This window comes from Sorex fumeus, unplaced genomic scaffold (genome assembly GCF_029834395.1).
Source record: "Sorex fumeus unplaced genomic scaffold, SorFum_2.1 ptg000094l, whole genome shotgun sequence".
Classification (NCBI taxonomy): domain Eukaryota; kingdom Metazoa; phylum Chordata; class Mammalia; order Eulipotyphla; family Soricidae; genus Sorex; species Sorex fumeus.
In genome coordinates, this window is record NW_026606151.1 from 9,853,018 (window position 1) to 9,876,199 (window position 23,182).

Sequence of the window (23,182 nt, forward strand, 5' to 3'; positions counted from 1 at the left end):
AAGAGACCTTACTGGGGCCTGCTCGAGGCAATCGACGAATAACAGGATGATTTGTGATTTGTGATTGTGATGCTTTGCACCACATGGTCCCCTGAGCACCAAGCAGAAGTATACCCCCTCCAAGTATCTCTGCTGTTTATCCACAAAATATAAAGATTGTGATGCCGGGCTGAGAATCAGATTCAGAGACAACGCATGTCTCTCACACACAAGATATTGGGCTAGATCCCTGGCAGCATTAAAAATAGTGTTGAAAATTAGAAAATATTTTTAAATGATAAAAGGGTAGCAAAACATAGAAGATGCCTATGTTTGTCAGTTTCTTTAAAAGGTAAACATATGCCTTTAGGCACTTAAACATCACATTCTACCCCTCCAAGCTTACCACAGAAAGACTTATACCTGAACATTTAGAGCTGATGTATTTGTAATAGGCCAGACTAAAAATCGCCCTAAGGTCTATGAAGAGATGAGTTAATAAATAAACAACTTATACATTATGACATATACATATGAGGGACTAAAACTCAAATAAAAAAATACAAGTGATTAATATGCACAGCATGGGCGAATCACAAAATTCTGGTACTGCAGGGAATGAGATAACAAAAGAATACACACCTTATTATTCATTTATATAAAATTTAATTATATTATTGATAGTTCTAAAGGTTAATAAAATGCATTTTGTGTGTATCATTTATTCATAGGACTGATTTTTGAAGTTCATTTTCAAATATAACTGCATGAGCCTCATTCTCCTCATTGTGCCGTCAGAGGAAGGCTGTAATGATGGTTTTGGAGTTCTTTGCTTTTTGCTAGAGTGATAGCACAGTGGGTAGGGCATTTGCCTTGCATGCAGCCAACATGGCCGACCCGAGTTCGATTCCTCTGCCCCTCTCGGAGAGCCCGGCAAGCTACCGAGAGTATCTCGCCCACACGGCACATCCTGGCAAGCTCCCCGTGACATATTCGATATGCCAAACGCAGTAACAAGTGTCACAATGGAGACGTTACTGGGCCCGCTCAAGCGAATCAATGAACAACGGGAGGACAGTGACAGTGACAGTGTTAAATTCTAGAAATAAAACTGATTGATAACTCTACCAGGCAGATAGTCACCTAGAGAGTAGGGACAGAAGCTGGAGGTTAGTCAGGTCACAGGGGCCTTCTGGAGGTTAGAAATGTTCTTCATCATCACAGGAGCCAATTTCCCATGTGGATGTAAAGATACGGATGTCGGGGGGATGGCAATTTATAATTTAAAAAAAGTGTCAGAATTCATCAATTTGCACACTTTAAGGAGAATGATTACAATTAAATATAAACTAACTCTCTCATAATAAAACTATGACATTTTAAAGCAACTTCTGAAAATTAACTTACAGACTTACATCTGCATCAGTGGGTGAGTAGATCCTTAGTCCTGTTCTAGCCTTGCCCTATCAACAGTGAGAATACTAGACAAAACATATGAGCACTACACTCGGGCATTTGACAATAGACAGCACAGGACTCAAATCCCCACAAAAGGAAAGCTAAGCAGAGTCTATAATTGCCCTGGTTCTCTGAGGACAAATTCTTGATCTCCGAGTATGGCACCCGGATTAGGAGCCCAGGAGAGCGTGGTGGAGACAGAGCAACTGAGGAAGGCAGGTTCTTAAAAGACGTGCCTCCGACCAGTAGGGAGGAGTAGTTAGAAGCAGGAGTAATTACAGGGGAATTCTTTGCCTCCAAGCCCTGGGCTGGATGCACACGGGCCCACATTACACAAGGCAGGATTTCACCCTCTCAAAGAATGCTGAAATGAATGAGGTTTGAGTTTTTGCTTCTTTCAGAAAACATTGGAAAGAGACAGAACTAGATCATAAGGTAGTTGTACCAGTAATTTTTGGAAGAACCTCCATATTGTTTTTCTAGTGGTTGCAGATTTACATTCTGCCCACAGGGAAGCAAGATTATCTTCTCCCCACAGCCTCACCAACACTTCTTGTCTTTATTCTAACAAGTGTGAAGTGCTATCTCAGTGGTTTTGATTTGCATTTTCCCACTGACTGCTGAGGTTGGCACCTTTTCAAGGACCTCTTGGTCATCTTGGGAAAATGTCCCTTCAGACCCTCTTCTTAAATTGGATTGTTGTGGAACCGGGGTTGGACTGGAGAGGTAGGACCGCAGGCAGTATGCTTGCTGGTTGCCTTGCATGTGGTTGATGAAGATTCAATGCCTGAGGGAAGAGCCAGTAATAAGCCCTGAGCACAAAAGCAAAATTACATTTGTTTCTTTTTTATTTATTTATTCTTTTTTTAATTTTTATTAGTGAAACACCATGAGGTACAGTTGTAGACTTACAAATTTTTGTGCTTGGGTTTGAGTTATACAATGATTGAGTAACCATCCCTCCACCAGTGTCCATTTCCCACCACCACGGATCCCAGTATCTCTCCCACCCCCCCATCCCCCCATCCCACCCTGCCTTTGTGGCAGGGCATTCCCTTCTGTTCTCTCTCTCCTTTTGGGTGCTGTGGTTTGCAAAAGAGGAATTGAGTGGCAATCATGTTTGGTCTATAGTCTACTTTCAGCATGCATCTCCCATCTTGGGAGGATCCTCCCAACACCCTTTATTTGGTGCTCCCTTCTCTATCTGAGCTGCCTTTACCCCTAGCACGTGCGGCTGGCCTCCAAGCCATGGAGTGAACTTCCTGATACTTATGTGGGCTATTCTTGGGTGTTAGTCTCCTATTTTGTTACTTTATGTTCCCCAGATGAATGCAATCTGTCTATGTCTATCCCTCTCTTTCTGACTCATTTCGCTTAGCATGATACTTTCCATGTAGTACCACTTGTATGTAAATTTCATGACTTCATCCTTTCTGTTTTTATGCTATTGCATTGTATGAGTTCTCTCTCTCTCTCTCTCTCTCTCTCTCTCAGTATATTTAGGACATTCACCCCCTATCAGATGTGATTTGGAAATATGTTCACAACTTCATAAGTTGCCTTGTCAATCTTTGCCCAATATCCTCTTTGCCATTCAGAAACTATTTAGTTTGATGTAGTCCTGCTTGTTTATTTTTGCCTTTTCTTATCGCATTTTTTTAGTGTTACCACCAAAAGCCCTGCAAGAGTAATGTCAAGAAGCTTACCCACCTCCTATGTTTCCACATAGGATGCTGGGAATTGAACCTGGGTCGGCCGCATGCAAGGCAAACACCCTACCCGCTGTACTATCGCTCCAGCCTCTAAATTGGGATTTTTTTAACTTGTAAACAAATCATTGTCTTGTACAACAATGTCCATGAGGATTCTAGGAAACTAAAATCAATACACTACCACTGGAAAAAGAAAAATCAAAGAAAATCGGTTGCCATTATTTAGAGTACAATTTGGCAACATGTACTAAAAATCTGACATTGAACATACCTTTCAACTACAAATTTGTAAAAATATATTCATTGATTCAACAAATATGTAGGCGCTTCTCCTGGGCTAAATGAATTCTAGGAGTAAAGTGTTTTGCAATGAACAAAACATTTGGAAGTAGATTTAGGAAATAGATACATGTATATTTCAGAGGCCTTTCTCATAGGGAATAATTGGAAGTGATAGAAAGGCCCCACAAAAGTGGATTGTTTAATAAATTTGTGAGAATTGCCCCATAATATGCATATTTGGTACTTAAGATAAATCATAGAAACTCTCTCGTAATAGGAAAAAGCAATTCACCAAGGAAGTTGGGGAGGGGGGAAATTAGGTTATAAGACATGATAGAAGGAGAGGATAGTGAGTAACTTACGTTTCTGTGCTTGGATGAGTATATTTATGCAAATAAAACCTCTTAGACCTTTTAAGTTTGATGTTATTCTAACTAGCACTGTGTTGCTCTTGATTTCTTTTTCTGTACGTTGTTGCTTTCTCATCTTTTACTGTCCAGAAACTGCTTTCCTTCATAATCAGAGAAAATATCAGTCTCATAAAAATGATCTCAAGTAGTTTAACAGTGCAGTAAATAATAGCGGTGCCTGTCTCATAAATCCAAGGTGACCCTATAAGCACTTCTATAAATAGAGGGTCTGTTTAATATTCTCCAATCTAGGGGTGTGTACGCTCCTAAAGTTTGTTCTTACTATATCTGTACCTTTTCTTCTTTTCTCTTTTTTCCCTTGAGGTGCCAGGGATTGAACCCAGGGCTTCACACATGCAAGCCAAGTACTCTAGCACTGAGCCACCCAGTCCCTACACCTGATTTTTAAAAAATAAAACAATATTGGGTTGGAAAGGCGGGCATATACTGGGGATATTGGTGGTGGAGAATGTGCATTGGTGGAGGGATGAGTGTTGGATCATTGTATGATTGAAACTCAAACCTGAAAGCTTGTAACTGTATCTCACAGTGATTCAATAATAATATTAACAAACCCACACTATGGTTAACATGTAAGGGTTTGATATTTTTGAATGAAATAAATGGAAAGAGATCTTAGTGCCGGGTAGTGACTGCCTACCCAGCCCCTGTTTGGGGATCACGGAACCATCCCCCTGCAACCCAGTGTCCTCTACCCAGCAAACACACCACATTATTAGAATGAATCTGTCATCAACGGAGTCATTCAATACATTTGGAGAGAGTATCATCAACTCCCTAAAAATAACTTGGCGGCTCCAAGGCTCACTGTTTAAAGACTTAAAACCGAAGTACACTCTGAATTTAAAATGTGAAGAGGCTCACAGCAGGTTTTCAACATTCAGATTCGTTCTTGCCTTTCAGAGTTATATAATAATACAAGGGAAATGGTAGGACCCCTTAAAGCCCCTTCTAAGGGAAGAGTAAACTCTTGGGAGGCAAAAGTGGTGTCTGTAAGCCTTTGGGTTCATCTTCTTTTCATGCTTGCCCTTCTCTCATCCCTTAAAAGAGCTTCTTCTGTTTTCTCTTTGCTGCATGTTGGATGGGAAAAGAGGCATCTCACTTTAATCACTGAATAACAGCGACCAATTTCCATTTCATTTTACTTACCAGGTAGATGAAGCACAAACAGAATTCTCCCAGAGGTGAGTCTGAGATGAACTGACGAGGTCTCTGTCTGCCAGATCCTCCGCACACAAAAATAGCACCATAACCTATTGCACACATTTGCTGTGTGTTTCTAAGAGAAAATTACCAACCGCCCCAGAGAAGCAGAAAGACAGATGAGAATGAGACTGCTCCAAAGGGCAGAAAACCTGTTGGTTTTATACGAAATGATTTTATATTTGTGATTTTATATTTTTATACTGTGATTTTATATTTTATATTTGTTAGCGTGTTCCAAAAGACCCTCCAAAATATGTCTGGTTCTTCAAGCGACCTCGACCAAAAAGCTTTCACCAAAGTCATAGATTGTTGGATTACTATTAAGTATCTGGCAAGGGGTAGGCTTTAATGAAGAAACGTTTTGTCCACTGATTCCATCGGAGGTGTCTTAGAACAGGACCTTCAGTACCTGTTTCCAGCACTTTTTGATTCAGAACTCTATGAAGGTCTAACTGACCACAGGAGATCCAAGAACATAGACAAGATCATCCTGCCTGGAGGAGGCTTATAGTCCAGCAATACTATCTGTAGAGTAGGTGCCTTCATAAAGCACGGTAATACTTTGCTACTTTTCTTAAATAGTACTCTCCTTTCTCAAAAATTTTTTGGTCTGGAATTGAGTCTCAAGATGAAGAGAAAGGGGTGGGGAAGGGCTTGGACCCATCTTGGTGGTAGAGCTCTTGCCGTGCCAGGAGTTCCATCCCTGGCACATGCCAAATGCCAAGTTCAGTGCCCGCAGCCCATGCTCTGCAGTCCCTGCCCCACAACAAAAGTGTAGAATTTCTGGTGTGCCACAACCAAGGGTGTGCAACCCCTGATCCTCACCACCACAGTAATAAAAGACCCTGGTGAAGAAGGGGAAAAAAAGATAAACGGGCTGGAGAGATAGCACAGCGATAGGGCGTTCGCCTTGCGCACAGCTGGCCCAGCCGAGCCAGGTTAGATTCCTCTGCCCCTCTCAGAGAGCCTGGCAAGCTACCGAGAGTATCTTGCCCGCAGGACAAAGCCTGGCAAGCTACCTGTGACGTATTCAATATGCCAAACACAGTAACAACAAGTCTCATGATGGAGACGTTACTGGGCCCGCTAGAGCAAATCGATGAACAGTGGAAGGACCGTGACTGCGACTGTGAATGTCTAATGTGAGTTTGGCCCAAGCCTTTAATTGTCAGATAAAGATTTTGAACAAAGTAGACAATCATTTACTGTAAGTAATAAAATAATATTGATCACGCCATGGGATCGGAACCAAGGCTTCAGAGCCATCCATATGTACTAATTTGGATATGACAAACTGGGACCTATTTATAACTTTTTAAGTATTTTATGACTCTTTCTTCCAAAGAAGCAACATTATATTGCACAAGGCCTGTGGATACACAAGTGTTTGTCTCTGCCAAAAGCAGCCGAGAGAGCTTAAGGATTACCCAAGTATTGCTTTTCAAATCGGAATTTGTAATGGGCAATGGTACAGAAATATCTGGTGCTTAATAACCTTGAAACTTTGAATTCGGAAAGATTTTATAGCCCCAGGACTACATGGTTTGATGGCTGAAGTTCATAAATCCACCAAGAATGGATCTACCTCTTCAAACTCTGCCCACCATTCGTTTATGGAAAACAAACCCCACTGTCCATGGGGCTCAACAATGCCTAGCCTGGTGCCTGCCTGGAAGAAGGGGCACCCTGTGGTCTGCCAAGCTGAAGTGGGTGTGAATTGTGGCTCTTCTTGTTTAAATTGGTCTGAAAAATAAAGAATCCCTCCTCCTCTTCTTCACCTTTGTTCTCAATCACCTAATACAGGATTTCTAGAAATATCTCTGGGGACATCCAGGCTTCATTTTGCAGAAAATGAAACCATTTCGAAGTTAACAAATACTGGCGCCCAATGGAGAGAATGAAAAACCCAGGGCAACTGCCTAACTTCTAGAAGCTGAGTTCTACCCCTCAGGTTGGGGGTTCTCATTTCCAGATAGAGTTCCCCACTTCTCTTAGTGAACAGCCACACTGCACCCTGACACCCTCCGTCTCTGATGATGTCACTGACACCTACCTTTCCAAGGGGGAGGGACCCAGGCCAAAGTGTCTCCTTTGTCACTTCCTTCCCCAGACACTCTGCCCAGTGGCATTGCAAGATGGTTGCTGAATGATGGTTTTTTTTTTCTTTTTTGGGTCACACCCAGCGATGCTCAGGGCTTACTCCTGGCTCTGCACTCAGGAATTACTCCTCCTCACAGTGATCAGGGGTGACCCTATGGGGATTGAACCCGGGTCAGCTCTGTGCAAGGAAAACGCCCTACCCCCTATAATATCGCTCCTGTTGGGTTGCTGAATGTTTTAAAACAAAAACACACCTTTTCTGTTTCACTGCTTACTTTTTTTCCCTAATTTTAAAGAATTCACTTCCACCATGCCAGCGCCAAGTCCCTCTGAAACCGGTCCTTTACTTAGGCAATGAGAAGAGGGTGTTGCTGACAATTTCACTCTCTGGCTCTCACAGGCCTGAAAAAAAATGTGTCATTTTTCTTCATGCAGATTTTTAAAAACTTGAGTGGCTGTCTTTTTTCTTCATATCCCTACCCTCGCCCGCTCCCCCCCAGGAGTTCCAACTTAAAGAAACTCTTGCTCTCAGAAAGTCCATCTGCAAGATGGAAAAAGTGACTGGAACATTTTGCAGAAAGACAGTTGCATTCCCCTCGGTATTTTGCTAACGCAACAGAGCCTGAACTCTTGCAAATGGGTGGGGGTGTCCTCTTCCAGGTGCCCTGGAAAGAGAAATAGAAATGAATGTATCAGGCTGGTTGGTGAACATCCTGTGCTGTCTGAAAAAGAAGCAGCCACGGACATCCAGAGGCAATTACACTGTGTACTTCAGAGCTCCAGGTGGAAAAGACTCAGGAGAAAATTGTGTTCTGACAGGGGTGGGTTAAAGAGTCTATCTACATCAACTGCCTCCTTCCAAACCTGTACAGAGACCAAATGGTTTCCACCTTATTGAACGTACTATTGCTAAAAAGAAATTACAAAAAAGCACACACACATGTATATTTACATATATATACAAATATATATATTTTTTACATAGGTAAAGCACTAGAGTTTATTTTCCACCAAGGCTTTAAAGGGTTGGTAGAAACCAGTGGTTATGTAACAAGTTGATTTTTTTCCCCCCAAATTTACATTCTTTACAATTACATCCTAATAAAAACAGATGAGGTCACATCATTAAACATTCTTTTACAAATCAAGTAGAAACCAAAGTGATTAATTCTTTGCCTGGGTTGGGGTGGTGGGGGGAGGCATTAGGAGGGACCATCTCCCAATCTCCCCGGGGGATGGGAGGATACACAAATTCAGTGCCTTTCGGTGGCTGTTGGGGCTCCAAGGCTCGTTTACTTGAATGGGGAATCAGGAGATGTCGGTCAGATACCGGTGTCTACCGTTACTTAGCTTGGCTGGCTCTGGCGGGCAATTAAAGGTAATGGTTCTCCCCAGCACCCCAAAGGCGAGATCTCCTCCCTCCCGGCCCCCCGGGACCCCCTCCTCTGGCTGTCTAGCTACTTTGCCTCGGGCACGGGCTTTTTGGGGTCAAGGAAGGTTGGAGCGTGGGCGGAGAAGGGGGGGGTGGCTCTCCTCCGCGTCCAAACCCGGGAGTCTCCAACTCGGGTTATCAATGGGGCCAAGGGGGGGGGGGGGGCACTCGCGTGTCTGCGAACCGCGCGGGGCCTCGGGGTCCCCGGCTCCGCGCTCGGGGGTCGCCAGGCGGCTCCCCGCGGCCGCGCTCTGTCCGGAGCTCGCGACGTTCGTTCCCGGGGGCTGAGCTGCGCAGCTCCCTCTGCGGGCGCCGGTGCCCGCGCCCCGGGTCCCCGACGGGGTCCCGGGGAGCGCCCCCCGCCCCGGGGGCGGGGGAACGGCCAAGACGCCCAGGCCGCCGCCGGCAGCCGGCCCCGGCTCCCCCACCCACCCAGCCACCCAGCCACCCAGCCACCCAGCGCCCGCGCCCGACTCCAGCCCGGCGGCCCGGGGAGAAGCAGCTGTTCCCAACAGCTGGGGGGCGGCGGCGCCGGGCGCCCCAGGTGCGGCCGCGGCCAATCGCAGGCGTCCGGCCCGCCCCCTCCCCAGCCGGGCGCCGACCCCCGGCCCGCGGGGGAAGGGAGCCGGGGAGAGGAGCGGCGGCCGCGCCACTCGCCTGCCAGCGTCCGCGGCGGGAGGGAGCGAAGCGAGCCCGAGCCGCAGGCGCGCCGAGGGCCCCCCGCGGCGCCCGGACGCCCCCCGCCGCCCCTCTGCACGCCCAGCCCAGACGCCTCCCTCCTGGCCCAGCTAGACAGCTACCTCCGAGCGCGCGCGCACCGAGCCCCCCTCTGATTTGATTTGATTGCTTTTGCTTTTTATTTCTTGGTTTTTTTTTCCTTTTGTTTTGGGCGGGGGCGTGGGGTGCCAGAGTGGGGGGAAAGACTCCCCCCGCCCCGCGCCGGGTGAGTTGGAAAAGCGTTTGCACGTTTCTCCCCGGCCCGGAGCCTCTTCGCGCAGACGACCCCGAGGACTGGGAGCGCGACCGGCAGGGGGGGGCGGCAGGAGAGCGAAGTCGGCGGCGGCGGCGGCGGCGGCGGCTGTTGCTGCTGCGGCGGCGGCGGCGGCGGCGGCTGCGGCGGCGGCGGCGGCTGCAGGCGACTTGGGAAGCCGCGCGCCCCGCGCCCTCGGCCGCCCCCCGCCGCCCGCGCCCACGGGCTCGCCCTCGGCCCCCGGCGGCCGCCCCCGCGGGCAGGAGACGCCGAGCCGGAGGAGGAGGAGGCGCAGCCGCTGCCCGAGCCGCAGCCGCAGCCGCAGCCGCAGCCGCAGCCGGAGTCGCAGCCGGAGTCGGAGCCCGAGCGGCGGCGCGGGCGCGAAGATGCACACGACGCAGAAGGACACGACGTACACCAAGATCTTCGTCGGGGGGCTGCCCTACCACACCACCGACGCCAGCCTGCGCAAGTACTTCGAGGTCTTCGGCGACATCGAGGAGGCGGTGGTCATCACCGACCGGCAGACGGGCAAGTCCCGGGGCTATGGATTTGTAAGTTGCGCGGATGCTGGGGAGCCGGCCGGGAGGGGGGTCCCCCGGGGTGGGGAGAGGAAAAGAAGCAAATCATCATCATCATCATCGTCGTCGTCGTCGTCGTCGGGGGTGTTTGTGGGGGGGGGAGTCGAGGAGCGAGAACGCGGGAGTGAAGGCAGACGGGAGAGGGGGGATGCAGGGAGGGCCTGCGAGGCTCGGAGTTGGGGGAGTCGGGGGGCTCCGCTGCCCCTTGGCTTGCGCCCCGCCGAGCTGAAAGTTTGCGCGCCCGGGCGCTGCGGGAGGGAGGGCCGCCCGCGTCTGCGCCCCGGGCTCGGCGGCGGGGTCCGGGGCCGCGCAGGGGGTGGAGGGGGTATGGGGGGGGAAGGAGAGAACTGGAATGACTGCTGGTTCGTGTGGGGGGGCTTTTTTTTGCGGGGGAAGGGTGTACGGAGGGGCCCCGGCCCCCCGCAGGAGCGCCCCGGGGCTTGGAGGCCGGTCGCTAAGCACGCTGTTGCTTTGTAAAACTGCGTGTCTCCTGGCATTGGCGCGGCGAGCCGGACGCCCCGGGAGGTCTGGGGCTCGGCCCTTGCAGCCCTCCTCCAGGACCCCATTTCATTGCAAAGGTAGTTTTTTTTTTTTTGCAAAGACTCCCGGGGCGCCGGGGGGTGGGGGGTGGGAGTGCGCAAACTGCAAAGGCGTACCCCGTCGTGGAGATAGATGTGCACGTTGCAAACAGGCGTGCAGATTTGGAGGCGGCTGCAGGGCGATCCAGGAACCCCCCCGGTGCAGGACAATAGCTATTGTCTCTGGGGAGTGTTTTTCTGGGAGTCTGGGAGCATCGGGCGGAAGTCGGGCTGGACGTTTTCTCTCCAAGCGAACCGCAGCTTTCAGGCTGGGTCCGGGACCCGAGACGTGGGGGGTGGGCGCGCGCGCGGGCCGGCTGGGGAGGAGGGAGGGAGGGAGGTCTGGTCGCGGGAGAGCGAATCTAGAAAAGTTCTTAGACGGAATATTCAGGCTTCCAAATTCAGCTAGGCCCTACTAGCACCCGCAAGATTTGGCGGGGGTGTGGGTGGAGTAAAAAAGGATTTTTTCCTTTTTTTTTTTTCTCTCCTCCCCGATGTATTTGCATTGGGCGGTCAAGTGCCGCAGGAGGGCAGGAGGAAGCATTTAGGGTCGCCTCCAGTTTTCTTGGGAAGGACTTCACCAAGTGGGATGCTTGGTTAACTGAGACCCCCCCCCTTTTTTTTCCCTGTCTGCCTGTGTCGGTAAGGTCACCATGGCTGATAGGGCAGCCGCGGAGCGAGCCTGCAAAGACCCCAACCCCATCATTGATGGCAGGAAGGCCAACGTCAACCTGGCATACCTGGGAGCCAAACCCAGAATCATGCAACCAGGTGAGAAACGCAGCACCAATCCCCCTCCCCCTCCCCCATACACACACACACACACACACACACACACACACACACACACACACACACACACTTCTGAGCATGAAAGAATTTCTGGTTTAGAAAATCAGGCTTCCTTGAGACAGTGTTGAGTGGAGTTGAACCATACCTGGTGCAGGACATTCAGGATGAATGGGATCCCTTTTAGGCTTTTAGCCCCCTTCAGATCTTGAAACTGTACCTCAGAGCAAAATTAGATCCTGGGGGGTGTGATAGATCCGTGGGAGGGGGCGGGGTTGTCTGACACTTCCTGGGGTGTCTGACAGTTTGTGTACTCTCAGGCCTAGGGGCTGGTCCTGAGAGTGACTTGATCATAAGTTGCTCACAATTTTCCAGTTTTTGTTTATTTTTTTTTAGTCCTTCGTTGCTAATTCTGAAGCAGATTCTCTGGGCCCGATTTCTCAGCCCCAGTCGCTTTTTACTTCCTACTTGATGTTTTCTTTTACCAACCACCAGTTGCCCTATAGAGCAATCTGACGTCAGTTGAACTCTTACCCTGGGATGGTGTCTGGATGGTAAATGCTTAACGTAAAATCACAGAATATTTGTAAGGAAAAAAAAGAGAGCAAGTTTACAGAACGCAGGGCCCTCCTGTAACCGAGTAAGAAGGTGAGGTGTAGAAGTGAGAAATAATTGCTCCAAAGTTATGCATTCTATCAGGAGGTGCCCAGGGAATAGAATTTTGTCTGTGTGAAAAGAAAAATCCCCTTTGGTTTGTTTGCATCACTGCCATTTGCAGTAGCACAAATGACAAGAGAATCTACTATTGCACAAATACAATCTTTTCCTTAGGTAAGCAACTTTGTTTGATTAAATCATGGGCTCTTCACTCAGATCTTTCCATCTGAAATTCTGGAAAGAGACTGACATTTCCATTCAAATGAATTTGCTAGCAAATCAGTTTGTCAAGAGTCAGTGTGCAAACAACCACAAGCAGTGGAAATGCATATTTGTCTAATCCGTTGTATGTGTACTATTCAGGAAAAAAGGAAAGGGTAGTTTTCCCCCTGAATTATCTACACCTTAATCTCTAACATGTATAGAATCTTCCAAAGCATTGTGTAAAACACTCCAGAGTGTTCTAAATTATGAAAACTTCATTTTTCATAATGCATGATTCCAGATTATTGGAATTCTTGTGACACGGAGCTTCATTCCTTGGTTTAATTTTCTAAGTTTTTATTCTATGTCTAAACAGTATAATTTTTAGTTTCCAAGTAGAGCCTAGTAAAAGTTTCACTTTGGATCAGTAATAATGTTAATGAAAATGACTTTTTAAATATTTTGTCTGAAAAGTATTGGAAAATTCTTGTCTTTTGTAAGTGAAAGTTGTCGCATTTTATATGTGGAAGAAATGAATGCTCAGCCATGTACAAATAGAAAATGTGGTATGTTTTATTGTTAGGTTTTGCCTTTGGTGTCCAACAAATTCATCCAGCTCTTATACAAAGACCTTTCGGGTAAGTCCATTGATCAGGCCTCCTAAATTTTAATACGACTCATTTGTTAGCCTGCCATTTTGTTTAGTACAAACAAAACCATGTCACAGAATGTTCCTGGTTATATCTATCTATAGATGATGGTGTATTTTTAATGCTGATACTCAAAATATTTTTAGATGAGTCAAGTTATCTGCCCCAGTATGCAGCCCTCCAAACCAGACAAAACTTTTGAGCTTATGATTTACAAAACCAAACCCAAATACCAGGTATGACTTGTGTACCAGACGATTGTGCCCAACCCCATTACTACTGCTCAACTTGACTCAATTTTATTTATCTCTTTCTAACCTGACAGGGCTCGTATACAGTTAAGCTAACTGATGAGAAGGATACGATGATAAGAGGTGGAATAGTTCTGTTTGGAATTAAACTCTGTAACCGGTAGACTCAGACACACAAGCTCAGATGGTGATTAACGATGCATGGATGTTGGTGTTGTTGATTTTATTTTTCACAATAGTCAATAGACCTCCGTGTGCTTTATTTTATTTATTACAGTCATGAAGTGGTGTTGATAGCTAAACTGTGTGCTTTGACTTAATTGAAAAGAGCTGTAGTGAAAGTGTTTTCTTTTCCTCGGGGAAGGGGCTCTCTGTGTTTGGAGTTTTGGTGGCGGTGTTGAGGAGTGTTGACTTTTGACTTTGCCATGGGAAGCAAAGGCCTTTTTTTTTTTCCTTGCTTTTAAGCTATAGCCTGTGACTTCCATTTAACCATATTTTTTTTTGTAGTGAGTGCTAAATTGTGTGATTTCCCTCTGTAAGAACACAGATTCATTGCTTGCATGCCCTAAGTTTCTGTCTCACTGGGAAGTTTTCTGGGAATGGGGTTCTTTTTCTTTTTTAGAATGTGTATCCGTTCTTAGGCCATCCCATATAAAGGTTCCACTACTGTCATCCGATTTCACTGATTTAGCCAATGGAGTCAGATAGCACTAACTTACCTTCAGATCTAGTTTGGGTGCACAGCCGGCCCAGAAACTTGCTATCTCTGGATCCCATGATCACCAGAGTCCCTCAAATGAGCTCCCTCTTTCTTTCTCATTCAAATATGATGTGGATGAAGGGTCCCCCCTACCTACTAAACACTTGAGTATGGTCGAGCTGCATTCTGCAGTAGTCGTCATCATTTTTGTCACCCTGATGCTTGAGATCAAAATGTTATCTGTTTGAGAAGCATTTTATCCTGAGCAATAGCTACTTGGATAACTTAGCATCTACATGGGTTAGCTGCAAATATTGGGATCCGTTTACATGAGAGCTCCCTCCGTGTCTCCAAACATCTACTCCCAACATTAGTGATGATTTGAGGGCCTGGAGCCATAGGACTGCAGGTAGGGCGCTTGCCTTGCATGCGGCTGACCCAGGTTCAGTTCTCGGTGTCCCATATGATCCCCTGAGCACCACCAGGTATGGCCCAAAAACGAAAAAAATTTTTAAAAAGGTAATAATATCACTTGGGGGAAATCATGTTTTATATTCCATGAACATCTTAAACTCTGCTTTGAAATCTCTCAAGCTAATGGCCAACTCTTACTTTTTTTAAAAAAAAGAATCTTCAATCCCATATGATTAGAGAAGACCTTTACATACCCATAGTTGTATGAGAGTTCCACCCAAACCATCCTGGATTCTGACAAGTAGTGGGATATTGGATTCAACTGCTACCCCTGTACTCCCAACTGCCTTGATCTGGATCAGTGGTTTAAGCCTTTTCATGCCTCCAGACTAGTAGTTCTCAGACCAATAAGGCAAAAATAAAAATCATGGTTTATAATAGTATTTCATGTATTTATTTTTAAATGCATTATTATTCAATGAAATAAAACATACAGATATTTGAATTTAAAATAACCAAACCAGCAGAATTGGCCTTTGCAAACCACTGTAAACCTGATCACTTTAAACAGGAGAATCCCCTTCACAAAAAGTAATGTTGACCAGACTCTTTTTCAGCCAAATCATGTTAGATCAGTTGGAGAATGAAATCGAGCAGCAGGTGTTGGCATGTTTTCTTTCCCAATGTATTTATTAGTGGGCCATACAAAATAAGGTAATTGCATTTTAGTCTGGGAAGCAAAATTGTCCCAAGCCAATCATTTACATGGAATTGTTTTAGGTAGGAAGGAAATACACAGTATCAAGGAAATAGGAAAGTTGGAGAAGTTGAACAGGGTTGGTGGACTTGACCTAAACTTGAACCAGGGCATATGTCCCTGTCAGGTGCTTTAAGCACAGACATGAGAAGTGGGGTGAGCATACATAACGGCTTGGAAAAGAAAGACTCCCTGTGCAGAGAAACCAGGCCGTTGATGAGGGTCCAGAGAGCTGACGCAGAAATATGGATTGGTGGTGGTGGAGCCTAGTGGATCTTGGAGAAAGAAAAGACCATGAAGAAGAACATTCAAAGATATCAGATAAAAACTTTTAAATCAAGGATGTTTTGATAGTAATGTTTTGTTCTTCATCCCCTTGGCTATTAGCTGCCTGACAAAGCGCTCTTATTTTTACTGTTTGCATAAATTGTTTGAACTTGAGATTCTTATTAGAAATAGATCGCATTCCAGATGTGTCAAGCAAGCCTTCTCTCTGTTTTTAAGCCATTCTCAACACTGTTGTAATTTCCAGAGTCTGTACCTAACAAATCACACCTGGTCATCCCAAATTCTATTTGGAATGCCACATGCTCTTATTTTAGACCTAGAAAGAAGCTTGAGAATTTTTTGTTGTTGTTTTACTTACCTTGTTTGAAATCCTAGTGACTGTTAAAAGTATTTGTTAGATGGTCCTTAAGTGGCCTCAGATTACTCTGAGCTTTCACAGGGAATTTCAGATGTTACTCGGTGGTTAGATATACAAAAACTTGTGAATTTGCTGAACAGTAGCTTAGAAATAGTTGATGTTCAAAGGAAACATTTTCTGATTGAAATCTTGGAGTGGAGAAATTGCCGATTTGTGAGTAGAAAATTCTAGACTAGTTTAGATCTTGTTGAAATGTGCTTAAACGTTGACTCTGTACCTAGAAGCCCTGAGTTTATGTTATTGGGGTTGGCACTGTTCTAAGTATTATACCGTCCACTAAGAGGGACGAGAGGGGCAGGAACTTCCATTCACTGCACTTCTGCTTACTGATAAAAAAAAAGAGAGAGAGTGACATGAATTAGGTCATTTAATGCTCATAATTATTGTTTTTTCTTTGGGGGCCACATCCACAAGTGTTTGGGGCTTATTCCTGGTCCTGCTCAGGGATCTCACCTGACAGTACTTGGGGGACCATATGTGGTATTGGACCAGGTTGACCCCATGAAAGGCAAGCCCTCCCGCCCCGCTCTACTATTTCTCCTTCAACCCACACTTATTATTTGATGAAGACATCATGAATGCTTCTCTGTGGGTGAAAAAGAACAATGGAGATTAATTTCCCACGGGGCTCGGAATTGACAGCGTCTGATTCTGAGTTTCATAGTCACAGTTTACCTGACCTCGAGAGCCACGTTTTGTCCTATGTCAAATCACAACCAAAATGTTCTCTTTTGTCCTCTCATGAAAATAAAAAACACCCTGAAAAGTTCCCCCAAAGGGCCATCCATGTGGCCTTGACTAAAGATGAGTGCGATCCAGGAAGACTGCTGGAGGAAGGTTGACAGACTTCAGAGGCGGGGTATAAAGAGAGAATTCGGGAGTAGAGGATCTGCTGTTGGAGGTTCATCAGAGAGGTACTTGTATTTAGCATGCAGCCGTGTAGGGTTGGAAGTATTGGGTTCATTTCTTCTGGAAGAGTGCATGAGCACGGGCAGATAGGATTTCCATATCAACAGACATTGGCAGGATGGGGAGAGCTTAGGTGAGGATCTAGAAATGAGCGGTATACCCAGAAAACATTAACAACAATGGTCCAGATGTGTTCAAGAAGAAATACTGGAGAACTCTTTCTGATCCAGTAGTATAAAAGGCCTAGCATTCCAAGGTTTAAAAAAATTGCATTTAGGTTGTAAAGGACCACAGAGTTTGAACAAGACAGTGCGATAAAGACTGGTCACTCGGGGATTTGGCGGAAGAGGAAGCCAGTTAGAATGTTGCTTCAGAAGCCACAGAGCAGGCGACACCCAGAGTCAAGGGCTTTGGCTTTGTGTGCTCAAGGACCTGAGTTCAAGTCTCGGCACTGCATGGCCCCTCAAGTACCACTTGATGTCACCCTGGGGGGTCCCTAGTACTACTGGACTAGAGCAATACTGTGTTCCTGGGTGGAACGTTGAACAGTCAGCCCCGTTGGTAAAGTATCACCAGGAGTGACCTTCTAGGATCCCCAAACAGTGATGGGAGCCCCCCCCAATAAAATTTTACATTTAAAATGGCTTAAAAAGTCACAGAGAGAGATTGGAGAGAAAGTATGAGGTTTAGAGTGCATCCCGGCCTTGGGACTGACCTTTAGATCCTTGGTGTGACATTCTTGGCCAGGCATTACCAGGTGCAGCCTTAGAGACCCCCAGGTTCTGCCAGGATGTTCTGGGTAAACCCTAGCACCCCAGGGCTCAGGTGGCACTGCGTCCTCTGGCCTTTGCATCGAACTGCCTAAAGGGGCCCCCAGGTCTTCTAAGCTCCTCTTGAGAAACCTCCCCAACCCCACCCCCCCTCAAAATAACTCCCAACACAGAAATTCCTTCATAAGTACCACCTTACCCTCTCTCTCTGGCTCGGCCTTTTTTTTTTCCTGGCCCCAGATATTTTAGACTTTCCTTGCTTTTCTAGGGGTTACCCTTTCCCTTCAACCTTCAAAGACTCAGTTTTCCAGCACCAACCAAAACCTCCTCCCATCCCCCACGCACCAAACTTCATCTCGGATTCTGATATCACAGGGAATTTCACGCGCTCATTGCTTCACATTATCAAATCCGAACTGTTCATGTAAAATCAATACCGAGGCAAGAACCCTGTCAGCAGCCTTGGCTGTCTCCTAATGCACTTGACATGCAGACGCGCACACACACACAATTTTGCCCTGCCTGTTTGTAAGCTCTGCTTTCTGAGCGAACAGCTTGTCAATGCATCCTGCACGCATGCACACACACATACATACATACACACACACACACACACACACACATGCGCGCGCACGCACGCTCTTGCCTGCTGGGAAAGCTAAACTTATTTTTAGCGAACGGCATTATTCAAAGATAAGATCCTTGCCAGCTCAGGGTGGTTCCTGGGGACTTGGGGAACCGAGGGGTTAATGTTTCAGTATCAGTGAGCGTCCTACTGGCTGGCCCTTGCAGCTGATAGATGTTTCACTTTGGCCTTATAAAGACATTTTACCCGCTGGAAACCCTTGTCGCCTGACAGGATCAAAAATAGCCCCAATGCAGCCCCTGCTGTCCATCACAACGTGAAAACTGGCAGGCATGCTGGCTCACTTCGCCCTGTCTTCACTGGGCCGTGTCACCTCTAGCACCACACCTGTCGCTGGGAGAGGGCTGGTCCCCCCCCCCTACCACCTGCAGGGAAGTTTGGGGTGCGGGCCTGACCGTGCATCTAGTTTCTGACAAGCAACTAAGAACATCTCCTAAGTGTCCTCGGAAACACTCGCTGACGTTGTTTCTCCTGGCACTGGGAAAGATACACAAGTGGAGTGAAATGGAGTGTATTTTTATCACGGGGGTCGAAGTTCGCTACCCTCTGTGATAAATCCATCTTTTCCATGGATGTTCATTAATGAGTGCTTTCAGTAAAACTTGGGCCAGGCCAAGCCAAATCTCTGGCTTTGGAAAATCTAAATGGGAGATTTTCTGTTTGGAGTGCTTTCCAGTTTGAGGACTGTAACTTGTGCGTGGAAGCCGAGAGGCCAGGTTGGACAGCAGCCAGATGGCACCATAGCCAATCAGAAAGGGGAGCATTCCAGGGGACAGGCAAGGGCCTCCGGGATAGAGCATTTGTGTTGGATGTGTGAAGCCCTGGGTTCGATCTCTGGCACCACTAAGAGAGAGAGACGCGGTGGAGGGGGAGGATTTGGATGGAGAGTCTTGTTAACAGAGATGAAAATGAACATATTCATGGCAGTGTTTTAAATTGCCAGTCATGAACTATAAGAATGGGAATTGAGAAGCTTGAGGGTTTTTTTTTCTTAATAATCTCTTGTGAATTTGTTTTTTTTTTTTAGCAAAATTAACTTTTAAGTAAGGTCATGGGAGTTCATGTGTTATGTCATCTTTATATTAATGCTTACAAGGTACTGAATTTTGTTTCACTTTCTTGAACTTTTGCAGGATAATTTATGGCAGTAGAATTGATGTGTTTGGGGCAGATTTAAAGATTTGCAAATAATCTGTGTGTCAATGTGGAGGATAAAACAAGGATACTAGATGCACCAAAAAAAAAAAAAAGTGTTTCCTTACTCAGAGTGTTACAGAAGGCTTTTACGTTTATATTGACTGTAGAAATATTTAGTTGTGTTTCCCTGTCCCCTGCCTATTCCCTCAACCTCATCATTTCCCCAAAACCCCTTCTGTCTGTCTTGCATAGAGATAAACAAGCTGGCTGACCTTCAGGTGCCCGATAGTCAAACAGGTTTGGTTGACCCTTATGAATGTTATGGAGAAAGAGAAAGAGAGAGAGACCAAAAGTGTGCTGCACTTCTCTTTGGGAATCACTGCCATGAATGTTAATAGCATTTCAGTAGCTTCCCACTCCAGCCTCGTGATAGAGTGAGCTGCACTACAGTTCGTTTGAGAAGTGTGATTCTGCTGTGTTTACCACACTTGTGAACTTTTAAACTCCTTTGTTATTTTGTCGCCTGCTTCTTTTCTTGATGATTATTTTTAATAAGGGTGACTGAGGTTGCCGAGAGATTAATGTGTGCTGAGTCTGCATAGCAACTTCCAGTAGGGTTGCCATGATACTAAACATACGGATTTTTGTTGAAAACTGGGGGCTGCTCAAACCACCACTGCCCCGGCATTGAAAACATCACGGATTGCCTTGTATGCATCCCCACCCCCACCCTCCACCACCACCACCACCACCACCATCACCACCATCACCACCACCACCACTGCCAAATCAGCGCTGAGTTTTGCCACTTGCCGGACCGTTTTATCGCATGATCAGCCGGCCAACTAGCCCAAAGTCTTCCTCCAGGGAGCTGCCTCCTCCTAGGTGCACAGCCTTGGCGAACCCCCCTCCCCCTCACCTGGTGCTGCCAACCTGGGCTCCACCCAGACAGGTGCTGCTTCTAAAACGATGCTCAAAATCAAAAGTCTTTCGAGGGAGGAGGAGGAGGAGGAGGCGGAGGAGGAGGAGGAGGAGGAGGAGGAGGAGGAGGAGGAGGAGAAGGGGGCTCAGATTTGGGCGACTTGTTGCCTCCTATTGATTGATTGATTGATTGATCGATTACTCATCTTGCCCCCACCTCTCCAAGACTTTGGCTACTAAGTACCAACCCCTCCCCCCGCCCCCAGCCCTCTGGAAAGTAGGTATTGTGGCAACCCTATGCTCATAATAACCACTAAATGGGGCGGGGGGTTTGGAGGGGTGGGGGTGTTGCCTGCCGGCTTGAAGCCAGGCTGGGAAGAGAAGGGGGTCCCGACGACGCACCGCCTGATGCTCTTTTTATTCCCTCCCCCCCTCCCCTCCCGGTCTCTCCGCAGGATCCCGGCGCACTACGTGTACCCGCAGGCGTTCGTGCAGCCCGGCGTGGTCATCCCCCACGTGCAGCCCGCCGCGGCCGCCGCCTCCACCGCGCCGTACATCGACTACACCGGGGCCGCCTACGCGCAGTACTCGGCCGCCGCCGCCGCCGCCGCCGCGGCCGCCGCCTACGACCAGTACCCGTACGCCGCGTCCCCGGCCGCCGCGGGCTACGTCACGGCGGGGGGCTACGGCTACGCGGTGCAGCAGCCCCTCGCCGCCGCCGCCCCCGGGACCGCCGCCGCCGCCGCCGCCGCCGCGGCCGCCGCCGCCGCCTTCGGCCAGTACCAACCCCAGCAGCTGCCCACCGACCGGATGCAGTAGCGCTGCCCCGTGATCCGAGTGGAGTTGTCGTTTCTCTCTCTGCCTCCCAGTTTTCCAATTTTTCTTTTTTTTTAGTTGCTAATCAGTTTAACAGCTTTAAGGAAAAAAAATGCAAAAAAAAAAAAAAAAAAGCTAGGCTATGGTGAAGCAACATTTTTCTTTTTTTTTTTTTTTGGTGTAATACTCCAGGAAGGTTCTTAGATAAGGGGGGCGGGGGCGGGGCAGCTGGGGTTCAGTTTCCGAAATCGATCCCAAAGAGCAGGTGTCAGTGAAAGGCCACCGTGGAAGGCTGGCAAAGTGGCCGTGAAACTTCCCTTCACTTTTATAACGGGAGTATTCAATTATTATTTTTTTTCTCTCTCTCTCTCTCTCTTTCCTCGTTTTATAGTATCAGGGAAGCAAACTGCCTTTTTTTACAAGTTAGAAAATGCTATTTGAATCTAGTCGAACCAGGGAATACAGAGTGAGCAATATGTAGCTTGAATTACCTTTCAAAGTAGTCGTTGTGTTTTTGTTTTGTTTCTTTTTCTTTTTTTTTTTAAAAAAACAAAATGGTGAAAAGCACTGATTGTCCTTTTTTCGCAATCGCTCACGGCCTCCAGAACTTGTTCAAGTCAGAAGGAACTGTTCTTCCTATCTCAAAAACGGGCATCGAACAATCAATCATTCTAGGAGCGTGGCCGTGGGGGGAGGGGAGGGGGGAAGTGGTGGGCTAGGCACCAAAGCTATTTTCTCCTCCAGCCTGTGGATGAGTGGGACTGCACAGCCAGTGATGTGGAATTACAGGGCACAACAGCTGTACAGACAATCAATAACACACACAGTTCTGGAAAGAACACATCACTTGTGCTTGTTGGATGAGCTCCTCACATTCTAATCCCTCTCCCCATCCTGTTTCAATTTTGGGAAACTTGTATCTGCTGGTGTCAGCTTTTGCTATGACGGCCTTCTCTTTCTATTTATTGTGTTGACTTGTGGCTTAGGAATCAAGGCAGGCGAAGTTTGCAGACTCGAGGCCCTTAAGCACCGTCTTAAGGACATTAATTTCCCCCCCTCCCTCTTTTTAGATAATTTTACACTTTTTAGTGTCTATTTCAGAGTCCTATTTAAAACTATTTATTAGTGACTACAGTACACGAGGCGACAAGGTTACTGAGATTACAATTCTTCAAAGGTTAATGATAATGTGGTTTATACTGTGCCTTAATAGTAATGCTATTTAAGATATTTATTTTTAAGTTTTACTATGCTGCATTCTAAAGAAAGGAACTTTAGATGTGACACTGTAAAATTATGTATTCATCTCATGGCATAAATTATTTAGTAGGTCTAGTTGTAGCATATTAAATATTAACCTATTCAACTGAAGATGCCGACGTGGATTTATTTAAATTCATATGTGCACTGTATAAGAGTACTCTTACATTAACACATTTTAGTTTATTTTAGTTTTTAGGTTTTTTAAGGGAAAAAAAACAGTATATTGCTAGTTTCATGCTTCCTTCTCTGATTTTGCTCATGTAGACCTCATTTATTGGTACTTCATTGGTTTAACACTTTTCTTGTGTAGTTTATGTAGTTTTTAAATGCTGCTTTACATTTTCCTTCTGAAACTGCAATACTTGCAATTTTTATTCTTAAACTAAATTGAATACTATTTTACACTGTATTGGATTTTTATACTTGAACAATTTCATACAAGGGAAGACAGGTTAGCATTTTTATGGACTTTCTCCATTATCACTGGATTTACTTTTAAGTATTCCCGTACTAGACAGTGTTATGTAATGTAGACATGACTCTCCCGTGCAAATTATTTATTCATTGTGTATATTGCTTTATAACATTTCAGATCTTCTAATCTATTCACTTGTATTAAATATAATTTTTAAAAACTTCTGTTGCACTGATTGTTTCTCATTTTGTCATAGAAGTGGAACTCTTCTCCTTTTCACCAGAATTAATGACCATAATTGAATGGTTATAGCCTCGGTGAGCAGAACACCTTTTTTTAATACCTTTTGGGTGATATTTTCATTGATTTCTATAATACTGAGCTAATAATAACTGCCTCACCTGGTTATTTAAATATGGACATTTCAAGTGTGTTGGAATCAAACCAG

At 46.3% G+C, this 23,182-nt stretch overlaps 1 protein-coding gene across 1 annotated transcript; it reads left to right on the forward strand.

The window, feature by feature from the left end:
- Positions 1-9,849: 9,849 nt before the first annotated feature.
- RBM24 (RNA binding motif protein 24) lies at positions 9,850-21,173 on the forward strand. Its single transcript, XM_056132391.1, has 4 exons — positions 9,850-10,124; positions 11,377-11,500; positions 12,963-13,017; positions 20,696-21,173. The coding sequence occupies exons 1-4, from the start codon at positions 9,957-9,959 to the stop codon at positions 21,057-21,059; spliced, it is 711 nt and encodes a 236-aa protein (XP_055988366.1). The 5' UTR covers positions 9,850-9,956; the 3' UTR covers positions 21,060-21,173.
- The last annotated feature ends 2,009 nt before the right edge of the window (positions 21,174-23,182 follow it).